The 25,572-nt window shown below is 53.9% G+C and overlaps 2 protein-coding genes across 3 annotated transcripts in view; one reads left to right on the top strand and one right to left on the bottom strand.

Moving 5' to 3' along the window:
• Positions 1-785: 785 nt before the first annotated feature.
• On the top strand, positions 786-4,550 carry UQCC2 (ubiquinol-cytochrome c reductase complex assembly factor 2). 2 transcript variants are annotated; one of them, XR_012677331.1, is made up of 5 exons: positions 786-972; positions 3,163-3,237; positions 3,339-3,452; positions 3,593-3,662; positions 4,372-4,391. XR_012677331.1 is itself a non-coding variant. In XM_075174150.1 (4 exons), the coding sequence occupies exons 1-4, from the start codon at positions 835-837 to the stop codon at positions 4,467-4,469; spliced, it is 381 nt and encodes a 126-aa protein (XP_075030251.1). In that variant the 5' UTR covers positions 788-834; the 3' UTR covers positions 4,470-4,550. The 2 variants fall into 2 exon arrangements, 1 of the variants encoding a protein (XP_075030251.1); XM_075174150.1 differs by lacking the exon at positions 3,339-3,452 and having other exon boundaries at positions 788-972; positions 4,372-4,550.
• ITPR3 (inositol 1,4,5-trisphosphate receptor type 3) overlaps positions 4,529-25,572 on the bottom strand; it is a 43,975-nt gene continuing 22,931 nt past the window's right edge. The window contains exons 19-58 of the mRNA XM_075174113.1: positions 25,315-25,566; positions 24,881-25,025; positions 24,570-24,717; positions 24,074-24,270; positions 23,791-23,920; positions 23,454-23,511; positions 23,079-23,244; positions 22,749-22,913; positions 22,480-22,548; positions 21,895-22,020; positions 21,598-21,720; positions 21,210-21,410; positions 20,603-20,854; positions 20,384-20,509; positions 19,959-20,084; positions 19,723-19,843; positions 18,796-18,980; positions 18,511-18,659; positions 18,222-18,330; positions 17,960-18,050; positions 17,550-17,719; positions 16,706-16,880; positions 16,439-16,623; positions 15,894-16,094; positions 15,362-15,472; positions 14,965-15,060; positions 14,605-14,706; positions 14,231-14,317; positions 13,461-13,571; positions 12,777-12,969; positions 11,650-11,775; positions 10,972-11,144; positions 10,694-10,858; positions 10,010-10,202; positions 9,418-9,513; positions 8,852-8,976; positions 8,427-8,592; positions 7,548-7,708; positions 6,865-7,026; positions 4,529-6,523 (exon numbers count right to left, since the gene is read on the bottom strand). Of these exons, the coding sequence (XP_075030214.1) occupies positions 6,455-6,523; positions 6,865-7,026; positions 7,548-7,708; positions 8,427-8,592; positions 8,852-8,976; positions 9,418-9,513; positions 10,010-10,202; positions 10,694-10,858; positions 10,972-11,144; positions 11,650-11,775; positions 12,777-12,969; positions 13,461-13,571; positions 14,231-14,317; positions 14,605-14,706; positions 14,965-15,060; positions 15,362-15,472; positions 15,894-16,094; positions 16,439-16,623; positions 16,706-16,880; positions 17,550-17,719; positions 17,960-18,050; positions 18,222-18,330; positions 18,511-18,659; positions 18,796-18,980; positions 19,723-19,843; positions 19,959-20,084; positions 20,384-20,509; positions 20,603-20,854; positions 21,210-21,410; positions 21,598-21,720; positions 21,895-22,020; positions 22,480-22,548; positions 22,749-22,913; positions 23,079-23,244; positions 23,454-23,511; positions 23,791-23,920; positions 24,074-24,270; positions 24,570-24,717; positions 24,881-25,025; positions 25,315-25,566 (5,806 nt within the window). The 3' untranslated portion in view covers positions 4,529-6,454. The remainder of the gene's footprint in view (positions 6,524-6,864; positions 7,027-7,547; positions 7,709-8,426; positions 8,593-8,851; positions 8,977-9,417; positions 9,514-10,009; positions 10,203-10,693; positions 10,859-10,971; positions 11,145-11,649; positions 11,776-12,776; positions 12,970-13,460; positions 13,572-14,230; positions 14,318-14,604; positions 14,707-14,964; positions 15,061-15,361; positions 15,473-15,893; positions 16,095-16,438; positions 16,624-16,705; positions 16,881-17,549; positions 17,720-17,959; positions 18,051-18,221; positions 18,331-18,510; positions 18,660-18,795; positions 18,981-19,722; positions 19,844-19,958; positions 20,085-20,383; positions 20,510-20,602; positions 20,855-21,209; positions 21,411-21,597; positions 21,721-21,894; positions 22,021-22,479; positions 22,549-22,748; positions 22,914-23,078; positions 23,245-23,453; positions 23,512-23,790; positions 23,921-24,073; positions 24,271-24,569; positions 24,718-24,880; positions 25,026-25,314; positions 25,567-25,572) is intronic.

Genomic DNA, 25,572 nt, shown 5'->3' on the forward strand with positions numbered 1-25,572 from the left:
CGTCAGCAAAGCAAAACACCCCCCGTGGCTGCACGCCTCTCCGGCCATTGCTCCTGGAAAGAAAACGGCAACCTGTTACTTGCGTAATGATAGAAGGCATCCCGCTCCCTCCCTTTCCGACCCTTATATACGAGCACATAATTATCAACTATTTAACCATTTGCCTGCCAAGAGAAGGAGCTCTGAGCCAGCGTACAACCTCATGTACTCCACGTGGAGAAGGGGAAAAACAGGCAAGACTTTCTAGGTTTTAGAACGGCCAGAAGCCAAGCATTAAGGTAGCCATTACGTGCTGCGCCGCTGCTGCCTGGCCCGGGTATTTGCAGCACCGCAGGAGCAAGATCCCTTTGCCAGCAGCACAAAGCACGACGCTCGGCAGCGCAGGCAGCAGCCTAGCAAATGAATGGGCAAAGCCGGGCTGCTCATCAGCTGCCTTTCAAAAACACAGGGTAGGCTGTGAGCCCACCGGGGGTGCTCGGAGCGCTGATTAAGAGCAGCGTTGCTCCCTAGGCCTCGACCCCCGCCCCTGCGGCGGTCTGGGCCTGCGGGGCCTGAGGGCACGGCAGCGGCCCGAGGGCCTCGCCTGGCAGTTCTCCCAGCCCTCACCGAAAGCACCCCCGGGATCGGGGGGGAAGGTGGATGGGGCAGCCTCTCGGGAGCCGCCCCCAGCCCTCCTTTTCGGTGATGCCCCCCGGGTGGCAGCGCCCGTTCCTACCCCCCCCCGCCACCGCCGCCCTCCCGCTGCGGACGCCGCCGCGCATGCGCGGCCCCACCGGACCCCTCTCGCCTGCCGTAGGTCACGTGATCCTTTCATGGCCGGCGCCGCCGGTAGCGATGGCGGCTACCAGGTACCGGCGGTTCCTGAAGCTCTGCGAGGAGTGGCCGGTGGAGGAGACGAAGCGGCAGCGGGACTTGGGCGTCTTCCTGCGGCAGCGGGTGGCGCAGGCCTTCCGCGAGGGGGAGAACACGCAGGTGAGGGCGGGGGGGGTGTGCGCGGCGGCGGCCTGCGAGGCGGTGGGGGGCGGCGAGGCGGGGCCTGGGCCGCGCAGGCGCCTCTTCCCTCCGGCAGTGGAGGGAACGGGGGCGGTTTAACGGTCTATCTGAGGCGGCTGCGGCGGTTTTTGGGCACAGACCTCGGGAGTTTGGTGCTGACACGGGTTTTTTTCCCGTGCGCCCCCCCCCCCCGCCTCGGAGCTCGCTCGGTTGCAGTTGAGGAGAAGGCTGTGAAACGAGCTTCCCTCGGGTCCCCTCAGAGCCTCCCTCGGGGCCCCGGACAGGCCGGTCTGGGAACGCTCTGCTCGCCTTTGAAACACAGGCCTGAGTCAGCCCCCGTCAGCCGGGTCCTCGCAGAGGACAAGCTGTGGTTTGTACCCGGTCCTTGCACCGTTTACACGACGTGCTTTGGAGAAGCCATTCCCGTGGTTGTGGAAGTGGGATACAAAACACTGTGAATCTGTCAGCGCTGTGCAGGAATCTAGTTAATTGGTGGGTTTTGCTTACCGGGGTGGTAGTGCGGTGCAGTGTGGAGTACACAGTGAAATGCAACATTGCCTGGCACTGTTAGGAGTTACGCAGCAGTTATAAAATTGGATTCCGGCTACAGTTGTAATTGTGTTGGAGGTTAGGCTTTGGTGCTGAAATAAATTAGAGAAGGTAATGCTTGACTTGGGCTGCAGACCTTTATAGGCTTGCAGGTGGTGCCGTGGAATGTAAATGTGCCCTTTCTTAGCATAAAAACATTGTTCCAGATACGTGTTTTCTACTTCAAGGGGCCATTATAGGCACCTAATTCTATATTGGTCACCAGAATAGTCTGCAGCAGACGTTGCGGAAAGTGCTTATTGCTTTTTCATATGCTCAGGACAGCTGAATATGCTGCACCAATTGGCTACGAGATCCCAATGCTGCCACTTATCTTGAAAATCTAAATTGATGCCTGCAGCACTGATGTCAATTTGTATGTATAAAGGCTTAATACAGCAAAGGGAAATGTACTGGCAGACAGCAGGAGGAATGTATGAGAAAAGAACTAGAACCATAAAGGATACTTTACCAGTCTAATGTCTGTTTTATTCACATAGAGTAAGATTGGCTGGTTTTATGGCGGGGGGGAATACTGTTTCTGCTACCCATTTAATAGCTATTTCTTCTATCATTACTAAAACATTAGCACGGTCATTTGAAATGTGACTGCAAGATACGTGAAGTTGAAGATCCCCTGCAGTGTGATGGTGCTTACTCTTGACATCTGTCTGTCCCTTTATCCTCTCTCCTGCAGCAGCCATTACCTACTGAATAAAAAAGAGCCTTTCCTTAGTTTTCCTAGTTTGTGCAGAGGAGGCATTACCTGCCTTGTGCTGAACCTGTGCCAATGTCCCAAGGACAGATGAGCCGTGTCATTTTATCCTGACATGTTTCTGTTGATACTATTCTTGTTCATGTATCCGTTTTAATCATTTATGTTTGATGTCATGGAGCAGCAATGCAGTGTTCTGGTTGAGTTGGCCCCCATTGGAAAATAGAAAACCAGGATGACGTGCCATCCACACTGCTAAATAGATGGCTCTGCAAGGCAGATGCACCTGTCCGAGGCACCTAGCAGAGGTTTAGGTATTTGCAAAATCTTTCCAGCTTACTCGGCCAAAATAGAAATCCATTTACCCTTCACAAGCTGTTCAGTGTCTTTCATGCTGCTTTTCCCTAATCAATTATAAACTATTTTTAGCCTGCACCGGGATTTTCTAACTTCCATCCTAGTACGTTATCCTAATTGATGCTTTAGATGCAAAACTGGCCTTTGAGCAAGAAGTCTCGCAGATTTCACAGCAGTGGCCAATAAACGTGAGAAGAAAACTGTCCAGCAACATTCTCATTAACTGTGTATTCACAGTTGATCTGTCAAATCTTTTCAAGCGGAGTTTAAGGTTAGTTCTGGAAATCGTGTGCCTCGTTATTCTTGTAGGCCAAGCTGGTGAGAAGTGGAAGGGAAAGAAAACGATCTGCATTCTGGAGCAACGTAATAGGGGTCACCAGCACCCTACATTGCCCTGAGAAGTCACCTAAGCTGCTCCTTGACTGTCCTTCTCACAAGCCTTGAAACGAGGTGGTTTTTGCTATGGAGGTTTAAAATAGGGCTTGTGTGATACTTTTATCCCTTTCCAGATTGCTGACCCTGAGACCTGTGACCGAATGTACGAGAGCTTAGTCAGAATCCACACCAACTACTACAAAAACAAGGTGAGCTTTGGCATTAGCCATCATCCCTCTCTTAGGGGGTGAGTCACCACCTCTGCGGTCGGCTGCCTCGTCCCAGCAGGGTTTCTGGGAATGTCTAACAGACAAATGAGCGGTCAGGTGGATGCAGCACTACCTGGTGCCTTTGGTCACTCTGGGAAAGCTGCAGGCATCTTGGCCTCTGTGACGTGTATGAGCAATGCAGATGATAGTTCTTGGTACGTATGAAGAGATTTCTTGGAGCTTGACTGAATATGAGCTCAGACTCTACCGTGTGGTGACATTTTTACCTGTTTTAATGCACTACAAGTAACATCTTTCTCTCTCTCTCCTCTCACCTACTTGCCCGCTTGTGAAGTATCCACGCCTGAAAGACACAAGCTTCACTGGAGTGACAGTAGAAGATTGCAAGATGATACTAGCAACAGGTACTAATACTGTGCTTGATTTGAGAATAAGTCAGTGCAGGAGCTAAAGAATAAGTCAGTGCAATCTAGCCTTTCTGTCACTGCATCATTTCTATAAACACCTGTGACTAAAGGACTGCCGCCGTGCAAGTATATTAGGATGTTTAATGAGGAGTAAGTTCAGGAATAATTGAGGAGATCTTCAGTAATCTATCAGGTCAAGAATTTGATTGTATTTTGCACTGGGCAGGAACAGCAAAGGGTTTGCAAGGGCTCTTTGAGATCAGGTAGCAGGAGCTAAGTGAAAGAAATGCACGTTTGCTACATCGTTCCAAAAATTCTCAGCTTCTGTTTCACCACATTCAAATTCCCTTCAGTATTTCTCCTTTTGTATTAGATTTTGAGAGAAAACAGGGTACCGCGATGCAGAAACACTCTCAGCCAGATCATTTATTAAGTGCAATGTAGGAAGCTAGTGGAGTTTTGTTCTGCTCCAGTTCCTAACTTTGATTGCAGTGCGTGGAAACTGAATATTAGTTGTTAGTGATAAGGGACTCCCCGCACAATTGATTGGAAGGGAAAACACACTTGCCTCAGGCTCTGAAATAGAAATTCATTAAGATGAAAAGTCAAAAAAAGGAAAATATATGTAAGGCAAAGCTTTTATAAGAGGCCTTTCATTCGTTTGCTTTTCTTTCTCTTTCTCCATCTCTCTCTTCTCCTTTTGCAGACATTCTGAAACAGATGGAAGACATGAAAAAAGGGACATGGAAAAAACTGCGAGAAAAGTTTTATGCCAAGAAACCTGAAGAAGACTCGAAGCGATAGGCTAACTCCCAGATTCTCCACTGTATATATTCCCAAAGCACTGTATGTTGCCATGATGAATAAAACCATTTATTCCTCTTAGCAACACCATTTTGTTCAGACCTTACACCCTTCGTATTTAGTGCCCCCTCTTTTTTTTCCTGAAAATCTGGGACATAGCTTAACACATCTGTGCTGAAACCATATTGGAGCAATGTAGTGTAGAGGAAAGAACTTTGTGGTGGTAGACCTGATCCTTTGTATTACAAGAAACGGAACAACCAGGAGATGTACAGAGCAAACAGGTAGAACCATGTTAGCTTTAAATTTGCTTGTGAAGATAACAATAGTGATGATGTGAAAAACGTAGCTATGCTTGTGTTTCTGTGTGTGAGCACTGGTAACAGTGAAATTGAGGGAGGGATAACTTCAATAATCACATTTATTTTCCTTTTGAGAAGACACAGGAGAGGACTGAGGGTGACTGTTTACTGTGGTGACAGCGGAGCAGTGTAAGAGTTTAACTGAGATTTCAATCAAATGCTGCCGAGGTGTGTTACCGGTTGAGCTAGCTATATGCAGATTTCCCTCAGTGTGAAGAGAAGGTTCTGTATGGGTTGCTGCATATCTGAGGGATAAAGATAGGTTTTAATGTTGGTATATAGGGCCATAAACAAATTTCAGGTCTGGTTATTTCATTGCTATGGCCTATTTTTATTCCTTTTTAAAGCTTTAATGCTTGCATCAGTGTCTATTCTTGGGAGGCAGAGGCACAGGACTGTAGCTGGGGTGGCTACAGCACTGCTTGGCTTGGGAAGGATGAGTGTCTAGAACACAGCTATGCCAGGACTCTGCTTGGCTCCAGGCAGCACCAACAGCTGCTCCTTTTTATGTATTTGAACAGTGTTTTCCTGGCAAGTAGTGAAAGAATTTAAAACTTTGCAGCAGGCTCTAATCCAAAACTTCACAAAACAAGGCTGGTGTTCAAGGCAGTTCTTCATGGTAGCATTCTCCTTCATTTCTGACTGGAGCACTGTACTACATTTTAAAGTTTAGCATCTGGAGCTGAGAGCATTGCGTTGTGGAGCACCTTGGGTAATGCAGCCCTGGTTTGGCTTCAGGTCTTTGGATTGTTCTGTATTTCTATTTATAACAGCCCCATTACATACCGGAGTGCACAGGAAGGGCGCTTCCTTTACCATGTTTAAGTTTTTATTATAACATGATTTTGTATTTAATTTAGTTAAGGCAATTTACACTTTAGTTCTTAAGTAACAATAACAAAAAAAAAAAAAGTAAAACATTACACCAGAGATTAAACTAAAACACAGGACACCCCTTCACAGTGAACTCCTGTAAACCTGCAGTCTCCTACTATTACTGCCCAGATATTCTTGGTCCACAGAAGGCAAAAGACTAGTTTGCACTAGTACAAGCTTGGATACTCATCCTCATCTGGTGAGTTAAATTAACAAATCCATCTCCTTGAGTTTAGCTCCTCTTTACTGCACCACAGTGATGAACAGAATTCTTTAAATGGAGAGGGATCAGCGTGGAGCAGGCACAGCAAATACGATGGCTGGTTTGCAAAGATCCACATGTACTAGTGCCACTCCTGGAATAAGTTAAATATTGCAGCCCTACAGCTAGTTACACTACACCTGAGGTGGAGGCCATCAGAATGTAGCGCATGGAGATAAAGATACAACCCTCCACATTTGCAAAATAAAGAGTTATTGCAATGAGGAATAAAAGTCCTGTATAATTTATCTTCCTACAAGGGCATTAGAGTAACGTGTGGATCCAGGTATCGTGAGGAATCCTGGCCGGTCCCTGGTTCCTGAATTGCTTACAAGTACTCTAAGAAAAATGTTGACTGTGAAGCCCTTCCGCATGGTCCGTCTTTCTCTGACAGTCACGTCCGTGCACGGAACCCAGGAATAAGCAGCCTCGTTAGCTGATGTGTGTAGTCCCTCAGTGGGTGAAGCCGACGCGTCTTCTCCGATCTAGTGGTTCATGGTATTCTGGACATCCACAAACCCCATCCTTTGTCTGCGCTTCCGTTGCTCTGTCATCTAGAGTTCAAACAAGGACACAAGTGAGGTAGGAAACCAGGCTTTCTATTCACTAACGTGCTCCTCCAGCGTGTGACTGACCAGGCTGCTTTAAGCATCTGCCAGAAAACCCTGTGAGTTGGACTCCAGCTGACGAGGAAGTAAAGTATCAAAAAGCAGTTGTCCCAAGTGTCCCTGACCCCCCCAAAAAGAGGTGCGGGAGCCCTTTGTATCTGAAGTTGTACTGGCTTGGGCTGGTTCTGCCTCCTGTTCCTTGCAATCGGTGTCTATTTTGGTAAGGACAGCGGGTTTCTACAGTCAGGAGTTCCTCAAGTGTTCCTATATTTAAAAGTGTTTCGTACCTGTTCCTTCAGCTCATTCAGCTGGGAGGTGAGATGGGACACCAGCTTCATGGTGGTGTTGAGTTTGTCTTGAAGATTTCGGATCTCATTCTGCTCCCCTTCCCCTTCATTGCTGACCAGCGACATGGCTCGCATCCGGGGGAACCAGTCAAGGTTCTTATTCTGGAAAGGCGACCATGGAGAATGGGAGTTGGAGAGGGGGTGAGGAGAAGGGAAGAGACCTAACAGGACTTAACAGGAAGCCTGCCTGTGCTTAGGGATTAAAGACATTCTCAAAGGCTCGTCTTGTCTGTATCTTTGCAAATTTTCCACAAATAGTCCATTTCCAGCTTTTTTCTTATAGGCTTCTGGGCTCAAGTTCAGAAGTTTTTCTTTTCTAAATTTCCTTTCCCTCCCTTCTTGCCTGGAAATCACCTTGAAGTCACACTCTCTACTGCTTGGTTCTGTCCTTGGTTCAATCCTTAAATACACAGTACAAAACATCAAATAGACAATGTTGTTGGCTGAGATTGCAAAGTGGAAATAACCAGCTAAGAACAAACTAAGGCACAACAACATTATTAAATATTTTCCAAAAGCTCCTTCTCAAAACTGTTTTTCTTTGGCAAGCCCGCTGTTCTCGAATATTTCCCCGGGGTAGGCAGGTTGCAATAGCGAAAGAGCTGCCCTGGGAGGACGCGTACCTTTATCATCTGCGCCACGTAACTCTCTGGCCCTGTGTAGTCCGTCTTGTTCTTCACTCGCACCAGCACTATGAAGTACAAGTAGTTCCACATGTTGTGCTCGTATTTAATATGCTCCTCAAAGGACACTGTCTTGTTGTCAAACTTGTCCCTTTCGAGTCCTGGGAAAGGCAGTCAAGGACGGAGAAGGTGGAGGGAGGAGATGGGGAGGGGGAGGAGAAGGTAAGAAGTGAGCCAGCAAACAAATGTGAAAGGAAGTACAGATAATTGCATCCTCTTCCAGGTGTGACTTTCAAGAAGTGCTTTTAATAATTAGTTGGCATTTAGCACACAAGCAGCATCCAAAACAGGGGAAATAACCCAGTTGTGTATTCAGGAGGCTTCTATTTAAAGTACTACTAGCTATGCTTCCTGCCTATGTATCTAAAAGCATAAAATGCACCCAGTGGATCTTTTAAGGAAAAAAAAAAGCCAGACTTACTGGGTTTTTCCCTTTTTTTGGATGCCTTCCTATGACTGAAAGCATTCCAGAACATTTTCTGTATTTTATTTCCTCAGTAATATGGTGCTTTTTTTCCCACTGGCTAAGTGACGGGCTCAGGAGTGATAGATGCACAGTGACAAGAACTCCACAATGTGGCATTTTAGTTTAACACCTCATTAACAGAAGGCGAGGAACAATACAGGCAATTTCCCCTCTCAGTTTGTGTCCTTGTTTAAGCCTCCTCACACGGCAGTGACCCATCAATGAACAGACTCAAGTTTTGCTGTCAGCCAAATGAAAACCAGAAACCAGCTGAAACTCCTTCCCTTCCCTCAACCTTAGAAGAGAGGAAGAGCTTTGGGGCAATTCCTATACACGGAGGTCCGAGCGCTCACCACATATGAAACAGGTGGTCTTCAGTATCTCTTCCTTCTTTTGCTTCTCGCTCCTCAGATCGGCAAAAGTGTCGATAATGACCCCAAAGATGAGGTTAAGGACGATGATAATGACAATAAAGAAGAAGAGGAGGTCGTAGACAACTCGAGCAGGAAACAAGGACTCCTGTAATGGACAAAAGGGATAAATGTGTCTCTTGTGCACCCCTCCTCTAGCCACTCCAACCGTGCCGCCTTATTCCTCGGGCCACGGGTGAGGAGGAATAACAGGGATGTGACGGGAAGAGAGGAGGAAAGCACTGGGGGACAGTGTGGGGGACAGAGCTGGAAGTGTCACAGTTTCCAGGGGGGGAGGGCAGCTGCACAGCCGTATATGCAGCAGGACTTAGCAGAAAAAAGGGGTCCCGCGTGCTGCCCGAACTCACATCCTTCGATGGCTTCCGCAGAATGTCACCCACGCCCCCGCCGTTCCTCAGGCCGTGGTTCAGGACAGTGACGATGCACATGAGCAGCGTGTCGCAGGCGCGTTCCCACTGGTCAGCATCTGTTTCTAGAGTACCAGAGGGGGAAATAAAAGCAAAAAGCCAGAGCATAGACAGGGCAGAAGTACCAGACCATTGCAAAGAATCCAGAGCTTCGGGGATGACTCTTGCTGCACTGGTGCAGTGGCAAATCTCCTGGGAGCAGGTGCTCGTTGTGGCTCTCCCAACCAGCAACTTCCCAGCAGCTCCTCCAGCTTGCTTCTTGCTGCGGAGGTGTTTGGCTGAGCGCTCCTGAAACTCCCACTTTCTTTATGACTAAATTGAATCTACTTCAATATTTTTTATGCCAGGGTCAGTACAAAATTTGCAGGACTCTTGCCAAACCACCAGAAAGTGGGTTGTTTGTTTCCATCTTTGAAAAGCTCGGATTTTTCTGAGCTCGCTGACAAACCAGGCAGCCAACCTACTCTGCCACTGACAGAGTTGACCTCTCTAATGAGCTCACTTACCTTTCAAGGCAGTGGGCACAGCAGAGCAGCTAATTTTGTCACCGCTGCATGACTCCATGAAGGTCTCCATGTTCCTTTGCATCCCCAAGGGGTCATCTGCAAGTAAAAGAGACCACAGCCTTGTCAGAGCATCAGCTTGCCTTAGTAAAGCTCTTCCCTGCTGTCACGGGTGCTTTTCAACTGCTTCTTCTTGCAGCTTTCAAGCTTCTTGAAAAATAGTTGCTTTGCATTCTCCTGGCCTTTGAATCTTTTGCTCAAGCTTCAGTAAGACCTCTACAGTGCTAAAACTTCATTTGTAGCTGTCCCCTCCCTCCTTTGCAATCACTCCTAGCCCCAAATCCCTGCTCTCTGCAGCACAAGGTCCCTACGTCGGCACAGGCACTTTGCTAACCCCAAAACCAGTGCTAGCAGGGGTCTGCACCAAGGGTATAGAACCCCATGACGCATGCACGCGCAGAGACACGTGTGTGCTTTCGCAGCGGGGAGGGAGCAGGGTCTCCTGCAATGGTCCAGCTGCAGAAGGGGACCCACGCTCTGCCTGGCCCCTCTCTAGCCCCAGCACCGCAGCCAACGAGGGCAAGGGCTGAACAACCTTTGGCTTTGCTGTCCGGCAGCCGATCCACCTCCAGGATGAAGTCATCCTTCAGGAACAGGAAGCCCACGATGGAGAAGAGGTAGACGAGGATGAGAGCCAGGAGGGCTGTCAGCAGGATGGAGCGCCCGTTCCGTGTCACGCTTTTGATGACGTTAAACAAGGTCTCCTCACGGTAGATCAAGTCAAACAGCTGAAAGGACCCAGGAGCAAAGAAATGCCGTGGGGTGCTTTTCTTCATAATGCCTGGCCTACCTCCATCCCCTTTTATCCCGAGATCTTGGATCACCCAAGCAGACCTTGACTAACTTCCACATAAAGCATTTAAGTTTCCCAGCTTACTGCAGGGAAGCAGAGAAGAATGAAGTGACATGCACAGCAGGAGAGCCAAGAATAGGACACATGCACCCTGCCTCTGCCCTCACCAGCTCACGTTGTCTCCCAGCTGACCCAGATAAAGTACACGGTAGAGATTAGGAAGAGAGAGATAGCAAAAGACCAAGAGGGAGACAGTAATAGATACTGTCGGAAGGCAGAAAGCTCAGCCTACGCTAAGATTAGAGCACAGTGAATTGTTCTCACTGCTGTTATCAATCAGCCCCTGGAAGGTGTCACAGGAACCTTCTAGCTTCTAACGGGGCAGACCGGCTACCTCCGTGCCCCAAACATCTGCATTTACTGTACCAGGATGCTGTAGAAGAGCTCGTGCACAAAGAGTCCCAGGACACTCGTCAGGATGTAGCCAACATGGTAAAGAAATTCCACGTCCATGATCATGGCCTTGTAGCCTCGGATGAAGGTCCCACGATTGCCCACGAAGCTCACCACAAACACAATCTTGTTGGTCAGCTGGGGAGCAACCAGAAACGGGAAGGAGTGGGATTTGCTGCACTTTATGAATGCAGAACAGCCTCCCGTGTCATGGGCTGCTACGCTATTTTTCCAGCACATAGAGAACTTACATTGAGAGCTCCCAGTATGTTCAGGGTGAGCCCAATCCCCAAGTAATAAATGGATCGCAAGATCAGTGCCACGAGGAGCGGTCTGACACCGTAGCGCTTAGTGAACAAGGCCATGATGGAGAAGCAGATCAGAATCCAGAAGAGCAACGAGATCAGTGGGGAATCCAGCACTCCTGGGAAGGGAAGATCCACAGCAATTAAATGGCATGAGATTAAATGCATGCTGCCAACTGGACACCGTGCTGCTGTCCAGACTGTCCAGAGAAACTGATGTGCTGCTTATCAGAGGGAAGAAAGAGAGAAATTATGCTTGACTGCAAAGACTCGTATTGACTAAGATGGTTCTTACTGATACATTTTTCTAACACCTTTTATCTGAGATCTCAAAGCCACCGTAAGTGGTGGAGGCTTTGCCTGACAGCAGGTACGTATCCTGTCATTGCTTCCCCCATTTTACAAACAGGGAAAGCGCAGAAGAGACTTTTCCCTAAGAAGGAAGCAGTGGGAGGGCTGGCAACTGAAATCTTGACTCAATCCCTTTCTTTGACCAGCAGAAAGGACTTGGGGCTTTAGGAGCCAAAAGAAGACTGAGGGTGGGGGGTGTTCAGGTAAGGGGACCAGTTTTCCTGCATATGAAGGTCCCCTTTTTCTTCCACCTCGAGATGCTGGGGCACTTACCCATGGAAGTGGCTTCCACATAGGGGTAGAAGAAAGCAATGATTATGTTGATGAAGACAGCCAGGTTGAAGGAAATGCTTCCCCAGAGTGTCATTCTGCGGGAGAACCAGTACATCAGCGGCATGCCTGGGGGGAGAGGAGGCAGACACACAAATCTCAGCCAACCTTGTGCCAACCGGGGAAGGCTTTGTCTTCCCAGACATCCGAAGGGCTCGGCTCGGCACAGCTCGTGGGCCCGGAGGGAGCCTTGCCTCCCACTTCCTTCAAAACGTTAATAAAGGCTCCTTCCTCATCTGCTGAAATGGGATTGCAAGTTCAAAATGGTACTGCTCACATTTCTTGGCTTCTCAGCCCTTTGACCTGCTCTGGCACCTTGGAATCGGATCGGCTCCGTTCTCCTCCTCACCCTCCTCCCCATCTCCCACCTCCTACAGCCTCGCCGCTCGCGTCCTTCCAAACAACAACATCTTTGTGTTTTCAGCGCTGGTGCTGGGTCCCAGAGGAGACCCAGCCAGCAATTTCCCATCCACACTGGAAACTTGTTTCCTGCCAAATTCCTAAGATAGTTTTAACTGATCTGCAAGTGTTTTCAGAGCTGCTACACTACTCCTTAGCTGCATCGCAGTATTTATAGTGTGACTCTTTATTGAGCTGCTGTTATTTTAAGCCAGGATTTCCGTCCTGATGCAGCCCTGAAAGCACCTAAGCAGGTCTGCAGAGTGCAGAGGAACAAGTTTCATTTCCCATATGTAGCTGCTTGATCCTGGTTTAGGAGAAGGCAACTGAAAACAAATGGAGAGAGAGGGCTTTCCACGGGAAAACACCTGCAGGTGTAATCCCAGAAATGTGCTGCCAGATGCATTTCAGACTACCGAGGAACTGCACTAACAGGCATGGAGAAATACATCCCTGGGATCTTGATTAACCTCCGCTCCCTGCAAACTGCTGAGCGTGTTGTGCTCTGCAGAGCAAGGGGCACAAGGAGCTCAGAGATGTCATTTCCAGGCTGCTGCCAGGGTTCGCAGCCCTTTCAAAGCAGGGCTGCCTCCCAGTTTCACGACAGGGGCTCTTCGAAGTGCCCGTGCTGGCCGGGGGGAGCCCGAAGGGAAGGTCTGGTTTGCTCTTACTGCGCAGTTTCTTCTGCCATTCCATCTCGTTGTGGAGGAAGGACGACTGGTCGAAGAAATCACTGACTTTGCTGCCCTGCTCGTCCTGCTCCGTGGTGGTGAAGAGCCGGTACTTGGTCTCCTTGGTGAGGAACTCGCAGATGCCAGGCACGGGGAAGATTATCTGCTCCATGCTTCGGTCCAGGCGCACAATCTGCAGGAAGCAGGGCGAAGGGGAGGGTGCCGTCAGATCCTGCCCCTGCCACGCTGTGGTTTCCTCTTTCCTAGACCCGCTTCCCCTCTTCCCTCCCACTCCACCGGGATCCAAATATCACCGGCCACTCGTCTATAACGCTACAAATCGACCCAGCAAAGGCAGCCCGGGCTGTGCTGGAGGAAAACTGGGAGCGCGTGAACCCTTGCTGGCCCATCTGCAAGGAGACCCACGCCGACAAGCAAGGATGGGGCTGCCGAATCGGCTGCATGGGAGAAAAAGGAAAGGTCCAGGGGGGCAGCTCGTTCCCTCAGCTCCTCATAGGCTCTGCTAACGCCTCCAGCTCTCTGCAGAGCAAAAGGCCCGGCTTCTTGCCGGCACAGGGATGGGAGGGCTCCTAGTGCAAAATACCCAGGCACGAAGTAGCTGGAGCACACGTGGGATTCAGCGACCGTGCGCGTACTGCCGACCCAACAGCTAACAGGTCTTGCCTCAATCTGGGAGGTGTGTTTCTCGTAATACGCCAGCGGGTCCTCCTCTTCTTCCTGGACCGGGGCCGTCGACTTCAGCATCTGCGTCAGCTGCTTGTTATTTAGGCTGAGCTGGGGTGCGGGGAGAGGGAGAGAGGGTGAGAGTGGCCTCAGCCAGGGGAGGCAGGTCTAACGCTGCATTGACAACAGCCTTCCTCAAAATCTACCAAAGCTGACGAGGTTTCAGGGAAAAGCAAATGAATTAAAGCTTCCTAAAGGGGTACAAGCTCTCCCTGAGGTGACAGACATTCGATTCCCTGCAATAATTGCATCCAAATGCTGCTAATCCACAAATTACAAATCAATGCCCATAAAACCCCAGGGAAATCATATTACTGCTGAATCTCGTTCGGGATCTAAGGTACAGAGGCAAGAAATGACAGCAATGGACTCGGCCCTTCCTCTTCTGAAGGGACGGGGAGAAAGCGAGTACCAGCAGGACCCCATCAGGGCTACCAGCCTGTGCCTGCGGTGAGCTGGATGTCACCCTACGGCTGAGCCCCACAAGTACGGCTCTTCGAGCTCGGTGCATGTGCCTTTGGACTTATAGTTTTGGCTACAAGGGCACCGATAAGTCTTTCCTTCTTTAGTCCCCCTGGGGAATACCAAAACCCATCAAATCTTAAACAACCCAGGGCGGCTCAGCAAGGGTGGGAGACTCTTTGCAGTCCCCAGTCAGGGTCAGGGTGGCTCGGAGGGGCTCTGCCTCCGTTCCCGAGGCCTCTCCCTACCATGGATGAGATGCCCTCCTCCTCCTCCTCCTGGATTCGCTTCACCGGCTTCAGGAGCTGCTGCAGAGACTTGTTGTGTCGGGACAGCTGGAAGAGGGACAGCGATAGCCGGGTGAGCACAGGCTGGCCAGCAGCCACCGGTGCCCGGGGGAGCGGGACGTGGGGTGCCCGGGGGAGCGGGACGGCCGGCAAGCCTGGGGGCTGGCTTTTCACAGGAGCCAAAAGCGTATTTCCCAGCCATGCCTCCCCAAGGAGGCCAGCCCGGCTGGAGGAAATGTAACTAAACATAGAGAAAAACGTGCAAATTGGTGAGCGGGAGCCCAGCATGGCACGGGGAGCCCAGCCTGGCAGGGACCCTGCTGTCAGCTCAGTACCTGCAGTGCCAGTATATAAATGTTGTGGCCGACTTCCCGGGGGGAAACCTCAGCGTTTTCACACTCCTCCTCCTGCAGATAGGCCTTCTTAATCACGTCAACCTGGAAGGCAGCAGAGGGACAAGTCAGCTTCTCCCCACCTCCCTGCCTCGTCTTCCTCCTCCGGCCACGAAAGGCTCTGGGAAAACCATTAGGCAAGGATGATGGTGGTGACCAGCACTGGGGCAGAGGAGATGGTTATTGGATTGCGAACCAGAAACCGCATCAGGACCTGCAGGCAGAAGAGGTCCAGCAATGGGCTGGGGGGAGGCTGGGGGCTCAGCGGGGCAAGGCTGGGGGACTTCCACCGTCAGCCCTTACCAGTTCCTGCGGGCGAAGGCTGATGAGGATCCGCTCGGCGTTTTCGCTGTCGTGTCTGCTTTCCATGAGGGCCAAGAGCAGCTTGGAGGCATTGTCCTGGTGAGGAGAAGCCCTTGCTGAGGGGAGCTGTGCCCTGCCGCTGCCCAGGGCTTCCGAGTGGGCAGAAACCCCCCCGTGCCCCGGTCAGCTGTAACTCCCCTGTGCTAGAGGCACCTGAGCCTCACACGGTGGAGATGCACCAGCCCTGTCCCACCAAGCCCCCATGCTCCCACACGCGAGGACCTGACACACGCGCAGTCCCTGCCACAGCAGCCACCTCACCCCACGGCCGTGCCAGCAAGCCCACGCAGTGATGCACACACGCGTGCCCACCCCCCTCGCCAGAGGCTCTGCTTACCTTCAGCTGCAGGACCAGGTCCATCCGGTACTTGCAGAGGGGGCTGATGTCGTTAAGGATGAGGGCTGTGATGATGTCGATCCCATTGGACTCGTGAGTCACGATGCAGCTCTGCGGGAGCAATGCAATGTGTTATCCCACGGATGCTGCCAGTCCTCCCAGCTTCACCCTCCAACTCAGCCCAGGTCTGAAACGGTGCCCTGCCCGGTTACCCCAGGAGCCCCAACCCCCTGTCTCCCCAAACTCCCAACAGAAAGGGCACCGTTTGCACCACCATGTTATTTAACCTCCATTTGCATCACCACATTATCTAGCCAAGCAGTAGCTCAAAACCCGTGCAGCATCCCTGTGCACCCCGGCATCCTCTGCTGCCCATGTTCTGCTCCTGTTCACACCCTGAAACCAAAAGCTGGTCCTGTCCCTGCTGCTTTCCCACGCATCCCCCCCCAGATCCTCCCTTGGGCTTCCCTGACCAGCGGTGAAACGCCCCAGGCACCCCGGGAATGACCCAGACCTGCAGATACCCACAGACCTGGTTCTCGTGGCAGGGCCCTTGGCAGTACTCGGTCAGGGTCTCCAGGGTCTGGGTGATGAGGGCCACGTTGTACTCGTTGATGTAGAGGCCCAGCAGCCCCAGCCCCCCCGTGGTGCTGCCGCACATGATGTCGAGGAACTGCAGCGTCTCGCACACCAGGTTGTAGTTGGTTTTGTTGTTCTGGCACCGGAGGAAGTTCTGTTGAGCAAAGCCTGCAGTTACGGGGCTGAGCGGCATCGCTCTGATGGGGGGGCAGTCCTGATCCCCCTCCCGACACGCCCCCCAGCTGCAGTTCGATGGAGAATTGGGCTGGGGCCCCCCCTGTAACGTACAGACCTCCGAGAGCAGCACTCAGTCCTACGGATCTCCTTCCACAACACCAAAAGTTATCCATAAGGGATGGTGCATTTGCAGATGGGGAAACTGAGGCACAGGGGGGCTGGTGCAATGGCTTTTTGGACCAAACTGGGGCAGAGCCCAGCCTTCCCACACCCCAGTCCCATGGCCTCTGTCCTGACCCCCTAGCAGCCCCCGTAACCAACCTGCAGGTCCCGGTTGTGGTTCTCACAGAGCAGTTGCAGGAATCGCAGGATAGGCTCCATGATCAGGACCGTCACCCCCATTTCATTGTTCTGGCCCTGCTCCCCGGTGTCATGGCCCTTCCGAAACCCTATGGCCATCGGGTATCGGGAGGGGGTGCCAGGCATCAGGAAGGTGTCTCCTCGTCCTGGAAGGCAATCCAACCTCGTTAGCAGCGGGCTATCCAACGAGACAAACATTGGCTCTACCAAGGGGACGTGGCCCCATACCTTTAGTGCCAGGGTCAGGCTCATCTTTGTCCTCACGAGGCTTGTTCCCGATGTCACTCATGTTCACAGACACCGTAGACTTGGTCTCCTGTTGCGCCTTCTTCATCCGATCATGCAGAACTTTGAAGAACTTCTCGGACTTCTTGTCACTTGTCATGAGGTTGTAAAAGGATTTCTGGGAGGAGGGAGGACAGGCGTTCAAGTCTCCACCATGGGGTCCGAACTGTCCCTGCCTGATTTGGTAGCCTCAAGACCTTGTCTGAGAAAACCTGGGGGGCAGGTTTATTTCCATGCTACAACCCTGGACATCACAGTCCTCTTGGATTTACAGGGGTGGATCGTCCCCTGCCACTGTGCTCTTCTCTACCCTAAAAGCAGGGTTGGGGACAGAGCAAGCAGTGATTACAGCAGCTCCAGGCCTGGAACCCTACTGGGTTTTGCATGTACAATTAATTTGTCTGCTTCCCTGCGATAAAGGATTCAAGATAACCCACGAGTTATCACCCAAGAGCTGCAGCCCTGAGCCATTTTAGCAATACCCGGCAGAGGGCATCAGCATTACTCCAGAACCAACCTGCAACAACCTGCCCCTTTTGCAGCATCCAGCCCTTGAGCTTCATCCAGCCATGGAGCTGGAAAACTCAAAACCAGAGAGGTTTCTGCAGTTCCTCCTCTGGACGGCCAGCAAACACATGCAACCAAATGGTATTTTGGCAAAGCCTGCTGCCCAGGGGCAAGGCAGGACGGAGGACTGCCCTGCACCCATGTCTTCCAAGTGTTGGGACGGTCACACTGCACACATCACCCTGTCACACGCGCCCACCGCGCAGCCGGGGCTCAGCACCTGGATCTCGGTGTTGCCCCCATCCAGCAGCCGGATGGCAAGCAGGATGCTCTCTTGGAAGATCTTCTCGTTCTTGGTGTTCATGATAAGGTCAGCCACCAACTTGGTGGCCCCTTCTCGGTCCAGCCGGCACTGGACAGCAGCGATAGCGGACCAGTCCTGGTCTTGGCCTGCATGAGAGGACACGGACGGACGTGATGCTGTGGTAGTGCAGGAGGACGAGCACAGCTAAATCACTGCCAGGGGCATCTCAGTCCCATCCCTTCATCTCCCCAAATCCTTCACTCCCGTGGAGGTGGGGGCATGGCAACCAGCTACAGACCTGATCCCATCATGGCTTGGGAGCCGGGAATTCGAGCTATGTGTGAGCAGCGCCGAGAGACAGGGAAGGTGCAGAGAGGGGCACTCACCTCCCCCAGCAGCATCCACCATTTCCCCTTTGGAGCTGGACTTCTTGTTCTGCAGGTAATTGTTCAGGAGCATTTTCCGCAGCAGGTTGCCCTGCCAAGACAAATAAACGTCATGAGTCTTCCAAGGGCAGGGCCAGCGCTAGAGCAGAATGAGGCTGAGCACCCCTGGGCTGCAGCGGGGAGGGCACTGCCAGCCTGGGAAGCGGGGGCTGCACAGACAAGGAGCGGGGCTGAGGACGTGCCATGGGCCCATGGTGCTCACCCTCTCGCCGTACTTGTTCCTCTTCACCAGCATCTGCTGCAGCGTCCTCAGCACCTTGATGCACAGCTTCTCCTCCGTCTCCATGAGGTCCTTGGTGTGCTGCACCAGCCTGGCACAGCAGAGCCACCGTCACACAGCCGAGAGGGACAAGGGGGTCCCTGAGGGAACCGTCCCCACCATCCCTCCAGGCTGCAGGCACACAGCAGGATGCACAACCCACAGATGATGAAGGTCACCAGCCCTTCCCAGCACTCCCAGCAATCCCTGGGCAATTGCAAAGCATCCTCACTTGGACAGGAAACCTCCGCTCTCGCACCGCTGAAACGCCTCCGTCCCCTCCATGAAAAGCAGCTCTGGCCGGTGGAGGACATCCACCAGGACAGACAGCTCAGCCTCCACCAGTGGTTTCAAGCGATCTTCCAGGGCGTTGATGATGTCCTACAAGTCACAGCACACAGCTTTAGGGCCAATGCATGCCTAGGAGACACGAGCACGGGAGAGGGACCCCTGCAACGCCAGCGCCTTCTTGCTATCATGCACTGATCCATGCCACCCCCGCCTCCATGCCCCGTACCTGCAGCTTCTCTATGATATTCTTGTAGTCCCACTGGTTGGGGGTGGTGGAGACGCGGGGGAAGGTCCGCGTGGCCGTCTTGTAGCTGGACGTGTTCCTCTGCACGGTGCTGGTGGAGCTGCTGTTGAGCAGGGAGCTGACGTGGGCGTCCAGATCCATGGGCAGCGCGATGGAGCGGCTCTTGGCTGGAGGAGATGGAGCCAGGGTTGGGGACAGCCACGACCCAGCCCACCCCATCGGCTGGGTCCTACCACACTGCCTTGGGCCGGGCACCCTTTCACCAGCTCTTCATTTGCAGCAGAGAAGATTTGGGTTAAATACAAGAATAAACTCCTCCGGGCTAGCGAGGGGTGGAGTGTTTCCATCCATCCCTCCCCACCGCAGCACAACGCTGCCCAACGCCCCCCCAGCCCAACGAAGGATGGAAAGAGGCACCACCTCCAGTTTTTGGTTGGGAAAGCCCAGCAGAGAGACCTTGTAAGCACCCTGCCTCAAATTACAAAGGGAAATCCCCACCCAGCGTCTAACCACCGAGCAATCCTTTCCACAGGGTGACTCAGTGCTAACAACCCTTGTCCTGAGCCAGGCAGCCGCAAGCAGGCTGAGGGCAAAGTCCTGGTGAGGGAAAACCACCATAAATGCTGGCTTTGTCTCCAGGCCCTTCACCAGCAGGGACACACCAGGGATCTCCCAAACAAGCCCAGGCTTCCGTTATCCCCACGCCACCCCTGGAGATGTAGCTCAAAAAAAGCACATCCCGAAGCCAAACCTCCCCGTTCCCAGCCCGCAGCCTCTCGCCGGGGCACCCTGCCAAGACCCGCGGTAGGGACGATGGCTCTTGCTCGCCGCCGGAGCGGAGGCAGCCAAGGGTGGCTGCATCCTCCTGGTCGGTGGGGAACAGAGCATCACTCTGGCGCGGCTCCTTACCGACCATGGCCAGCGTGCGGATGCAGGCTTCCACCGAGCTCTTGTGCTGCTGCTGCAGCCAGGGACACTCCAGCAGCCTCATGGTGGACTGGAGAAGCTGCACCACAATGGTCTGGTGGGTCTGGAGAGAGCAGGCAGGTATGTACAGTGCAAGGTGTGTTCAGACCTTGTTTCAGGGGGCTCGATGAGCTGCTTTCCTCCCCCAGCCATGGCCTGTCCATGCAGCGCCTTATTACCTGCAGCGAGGTGCTGTTCTCTGAGAAGGGAGAGCTGAAGAACGCGTTGATGGTGTCCAGCACCACCGTCAGCACGTACTTCTCCAGCGTAGGGTCTGGCAGGCGTTTCTCTCGCTTCTTGCACATCTGTGGGGAGAAGGGAGGATGCTGATGGCACCAGGGCGAGGTGAGCACGCGTCCTGGCCGGACGCTGCTGGCATACAGCGCTGCTGGGACCTTGCTGAGCTGAAGGATGTGGCCGGTGAAACAGCTCCTGGGTCTAGGCCAGAAAGACCTGACTGCTCCCCGGCCCCTAGTGTGGCAGCTACACAAGTCCCCATGGTGCCCATGCCCCACATCTGGCTCCCCAGGTGACACCGACCTGTCCCCATCCGATACAGCAGCCATGGCTGCTGCGTGTCTCCCACCCAACCCTCCCCACGCACCCGGGCCATGTCCAAGGTGAAGTTCTCGAAGAGAGTCCAGATGTGGTTGCTGGTGTAGATCTCCTTCATCTCCACCTCCGTGTCCACATAGCAGTGGTTGACAAAGTTGACGTAGGCCATCTTCACCTGCCGGGGAGGGAGGAGGGGGGGGCACAGGCACCGTCAGGAGAAGGCAATCAGTGCAAAGCCCTGGCAGCCTCCTCGCTGGGCACCCTGTACCTCCGTGATGCAATCCTCATGTGTCACCACCCGCACCACGTCCTCCAACGGCAGCAGGGACGTGCACTTGATCTCTGTGTAGACGTTCTTGCCCTCGGCGCAGGCAGCCAGCAGGTCCACCAGCGAGATGTGGTACATCAGCGGGCTGTTCTCCTCCACCCCATCCCTGGCTGCTGTCATCATCTCCAGAAGGGTGGCCAGTGAAGCCTTGTCGTTGTAGAAAACCACCACATCGTCCCCGGCGTTGGTGAGCTGCAGGGAAGGGTCAGCGGTCACCACTCCGGAGAAGGAGGGTCAGAAACCTCGCAAGGCAGAAAATGGTGTCCTCTGCAGCGGGGCGACGAGTGAAGGGTGAAAGGGCCGTGCATTTACAGGGAAAACCAGGCCCTTGCAGTGCAATCAAAAATCGCAGCTTGTGGGACTCCAAAATGGTTATTGGCTCTTGGACCTTGCATTAAGCTCCTGGAGATGCTTCTTACTCCAGGGAGAAGCCAGCGTGGCCAGGAAGGCTCTTCCTCAAGGAAGAAGCCAACCGTGCACCTCCCAGGAGCCAAGCCCTGCTACACCCCAGGCTCGTGCCCCACAGGCTGGGGGGAGAGGTGCTCACCTCGGTCATGATCATGTCCTGGCACTTCTTGACGTACTTGCCCTCGGCCTTGATGATGGTGTGCAGGAAGTCGAGGTACTGCACGTGGCGGCCGTGGGTGGCCACGCAGTGGATGAAGTGCTGCGGCACCGTCTCGTTGATCTCCGAGCAGAGCTGGTAGTTGTTGAGGAAGATGTGCTGCATCGTCTCAGCCTCCAGGAGCTGCGGGACCAGGGGAGCAGAGTGAGGTCGGGGGGCTGCGAGGAACAGCCTCCCCTCCCGCCCTGACCCCTCCTCTCCCAGGGTCTCCTCCTGGCTTTTGTATCTCTTGCTCTCAAGCCCGAGGAGCGATACTGAAGTCTCTCCCTGTGCTGCTGCCTGCGACCGCCCTTCGGTCCCCTCTCCTTACCCCCGGGGTCAGGAACAGGTTGAGGTGTTTGTGCAGCAGGGCCTGGTTTTCCTGATTGCCAGCACAAAACTTCTGCAGGAACTGGTGGGTGAATTTCAGGATCTCCATCATCTTGGCATCCCCCTGAGGAAGGGCAGAGAAGAGAAATATCCAGAGTTGGTGAGGGACGGAGAGCAGCAGCAGGCTGCTGCCCCTCCTGCCCTGCCCAGCTGCAGGACCCAGCCATGCAGGAGGGTCCCCGCATCCCCCACCCCTTGCTCTGGCCACTTCAGGACCAGCCAGCTTCTGCCCACCCACCTTCTCATAAGGGATCTGCAGCAGATCCAGCATCACTTTGTGGGCATCCATGTTCTTCAGAAGGCGCTGCTGCTTCTTGCGCACTTGCTCTCCGACCCCGCACATCTTATTCAGCCGCTCCAGGATCTGGGGAGAGAAGGACCGCGGCAGAGAGGAATTGAGCCTGGGAGCCCATCAGGATGGCCACCGGCACTGGGGGCTTGCTTGCAATCCAGATGTGCCCTCCATAAACCCGGGTGCTCCCTGCATTGCTTGCAAATCTTGGCACCCCCTTCAGAAATCCCCCTTGCAGTGCCAGCCCTCACACCCGTCACCAACCCTCTCCCCTCCAGTCCCCCCAGTGCAAGGCTCACTCGTGAGCCCTGGGGACGTAACAGGGCTCCTCCTTGCGCTGGGCTGGCAGGAACAAGCCCTGGCTTGGACTCATTTCTCCTGAGCCACAGGAGAGCTTGGAACCACTCCCCCACCCGCCACGATTTCACCCTTCCCCTTCTTGCTGGTGCACCCGTGGCAGCCCAGGCCGGGCAGACCTCGCTGGCCATGCCTCCAGGAACGGCCCTGGGGACAGGATTCGGTCTCACTTACCCCCTTGACTATCTGATAGTTCTCGCTGCTCTTCTCTCCCGGAGCAATGACCTCTTCGTCGGCAGCATGCTGCAAGGGGACAGAAACAGCACCGGGGTCCCACTGCACCTCTCCAAAGCCTGGGGCATAACTACACCCTGCAGGAGCCTCCCTGACCCTCCTCTTCCAGGGTCCATCAAGAGGTGCTAGGTGTTGGACTGAAGCGAGCTGCACCTCTGCCTCCATTCCTGTCCCGCCCCGGTTCCCCGGGTCTTGCTCAGGGCTCTCACCTCTTTCTTCTCCTTCTTGTTCCCCTCCACCGTGCTGTCCCCTTTGCTGCTGCCCTTCTTGTCCACCCAGAGCTCCGATTTCTCCACCATGGTGCGGAGTTTGTCCAGCTCTGACTTGATCACCTTGTAGTTCTCGACATCCTGGGCTGAGATCAGGAGCTGAACCTGCGGCGACATTCCCAGGGGTTTCCAGTTTGAGGCATGAACCCCATTCCACTCCTCTTCCAGACCTCCATCCCAAGGAAAGGGGCTGGGACCCATCCCATGTCCTGCACCCGCAGCCAAGCGTGGGCTTAGAGGTGCTCCAGAGCAGCGTCCCACCAGGGTTACCTGTTTGAAGGTGTGCAAGACCTCCTGCCTCTGGCTGAAGTGCTTGAAGAGGAGCTGCAGGGAGCCGGAGATGAGCGGCGGGTAGTCGTGCATCGTCAGGTGGATCAGCACCCGCAGGAACATCCTCCCTCCCTCGTCATCCACCTCTAACATGCTGCTCGTCTTCCTGAAGCCAGGACGAAAGCGCTTGGTGTTAGCAGCCACGTGGGAGCGCGCGTGCACTCAGTCACCCCTCGGGGCCGATGGGGACAGCTGCGTTAGCCTTTAGAGCCTCATCTTCCTCGTCACCTGCAGCTTTCAGCCTCGGCAGTATGGACAGGAGAGGAAGAGCCCTATGGCCAGGCTAACTATGCACCGGAGGGGGCAGGGACTCACCCCACACCGAACATGGCTTCTGCGTGCTCGCCGATCCGGTCCAGGTTCATGGCTGCAGCTGCAGGGAGAGGGAAGGGAGGTGAAAAGCCAGCGTGATCCCCGTGCATTGGTAGAAACCCGCAGGAACCAACCCACTCCCTGGCCCCTGCTCCGAGCATCCACGACGGACACAGGACACCTCAATCCGTCCGCACAAACTCCAATCCCCGCCACGCTCCCTGCCAGCGGCAGGGGCGGGTGGAGAGCTGCTGGAGCTGTCACCTCCGTCACTCGTGCGTCCCCAGCCTGTGGGGTTTGCTGAGTTGAAGCTGTACCAGGAGCAAAGTGGAAGAGTTACTTGTGGAGTCAAAAGCTGGAGCCGTCCCGTCGGCCGCACTGTCCTGCATGGGGTAGACTTCCACAAACTCCTTCTTGAAGACAGAAAGCAGGTAGGAAATCCTGTAGTCCAGCCGCACGTTCAGGATGAACTGGAAGCAATGAAGAAGAAGAAAGCAAAAATTAGTGCCCTTTTCATGCCAGCTGTCTCCTTGCATCAGAAACCCATGTCTTCTCCTCACCGCCCCATCCCACGGGTCCCACCCGCAGCTCCACAATGCTTCTCCCTCCCCACCGGCTCCAACCTGCAAGATCTCCAGGATCTTCAGCTTGGTCTCCATCACCACAATGTTCTCGTTCTCAATGCTCCTCCCTCTGTCCACTTGCTCCGGGGCAGACCCGGCATTGAGGCTTGGAGTGCTGAAGATGGACTGTTTCCTGCTCAGCACCATGGTGGACATCATCTGCCCAACGCCCTGGATCGACCTCCGCACGTTCTTCCCTACAGAGGCAGCCACAGTGGGCAGAGTTAACGTAGCTGGAAAGGGAGGTGGCAGGGGACCAACGGAAGGACCCACTTAGACTGTAGATATTAATCAGAGAATGAGTAGGAGGGACTGGCCATTTCTCTGGCATGGCCAAGGGCTCAACACCTCCTGTCTCCCAGTGCAGACCCAGCCAAAGGTTCCATGTCAGCAAACCAGTGGCTTGTTTTCCTGCAGCTAGAACCGGAAAGCACCGGGCAGACCACGGAAAACACCTTCCCACAGGACCATGCCTGGTTACAGAGCAGGGACTCACCGGTCACCTCATCGTTGTAGACTGCCTGCATCATCAGCTGGGGGTTTTGGACACAGTCGATGATGCCCAGTAGTGTCCGCGTCAGGCGCAGCAGCTCACTGAAGCTGTAGAAGCCGAAGTAGATGAGGTTGTGGGCAAGGCTGACGACCTGGGGAAGGACAAGGCAACTCCAGACCTCGCCGTGCTCGGGGCTGAGCAGGATAAACGGGCATGGGGAGAGGGATGCCAGCGTGGCCACTCTGGTTGCAGAGGCAGTTGCAGCCAAACTGCTGCATCCTGCAACATGCCGGTGTCATCGGCAGGTCTCGCACCTCAAAGGTGAGCTTGTTCTTCTCCTCGTTGGCGAAGGGCACCGCCTCGCTCACCACGTTGTTGAGGTAGTCCTCCACGAACTCCATGGTGCTTGCAAACTTGTTCTTCTTGTCATCGCGTGAGACGTTGAGGTTGGAGTCGTAGCTGCGAGGGGAGATGGTGGAGGTGAGCTAAATGGCAGGGAGTCTCCTCGCACCCAGCCTGGAAGGAGGAGCACCGTCCAGGCAGCTGCTGAGCCATCACGGCCAGAGTGATGCTCATCACTGTGATGGAGACTGCTCCCTTCTGAAGGCTGAGACCTGCCAAATTCACTCCACAAATGCCCCCCTCCCAGTCACTGCTAAAGCCAAGTCAGTCCCTACACGGGATGGCATCTGCCATCCCACCTCCTGCCCCGTCCCTCAAAGCCGCTGCGAGCCCCAACGTGTCTCACTCTTTGATCGTGATGGCCGTGGGGATCTCGGTCCAGAGCCGTGCAAACTTCACGGGCATCACCAGCTCCTGGGGGTCTCTGTCCACGTGCACGTGTAACATGAGGTGGCAGAAGGATGCTCGGAGATCGAAGGGCAGCATCTCATCTGCCATGCAGAGGAAGATCAGGTCCACACCCAGCTGCTGGGAGATCTCCTTGATGGCCAAGTACTGGCGATCCAGACACATGCGGGCAAAGAGCTTCAGCTGGTACCTGCCC

The sequence above is a fragment of the Calonectris borealis genome, chromosome 26, assembly GCF_964195595.1.
Source record: "Calonectris borealis chromosome 26, bCalBor7.hap1.2, whole genome shotgun sequence".
Taxonomy (NCBI): Eukaryota; Metazoa; Chordata; class Aves; order Procellariiformes; family Procellariidae; genus Calonectris; species Calonectris borealis.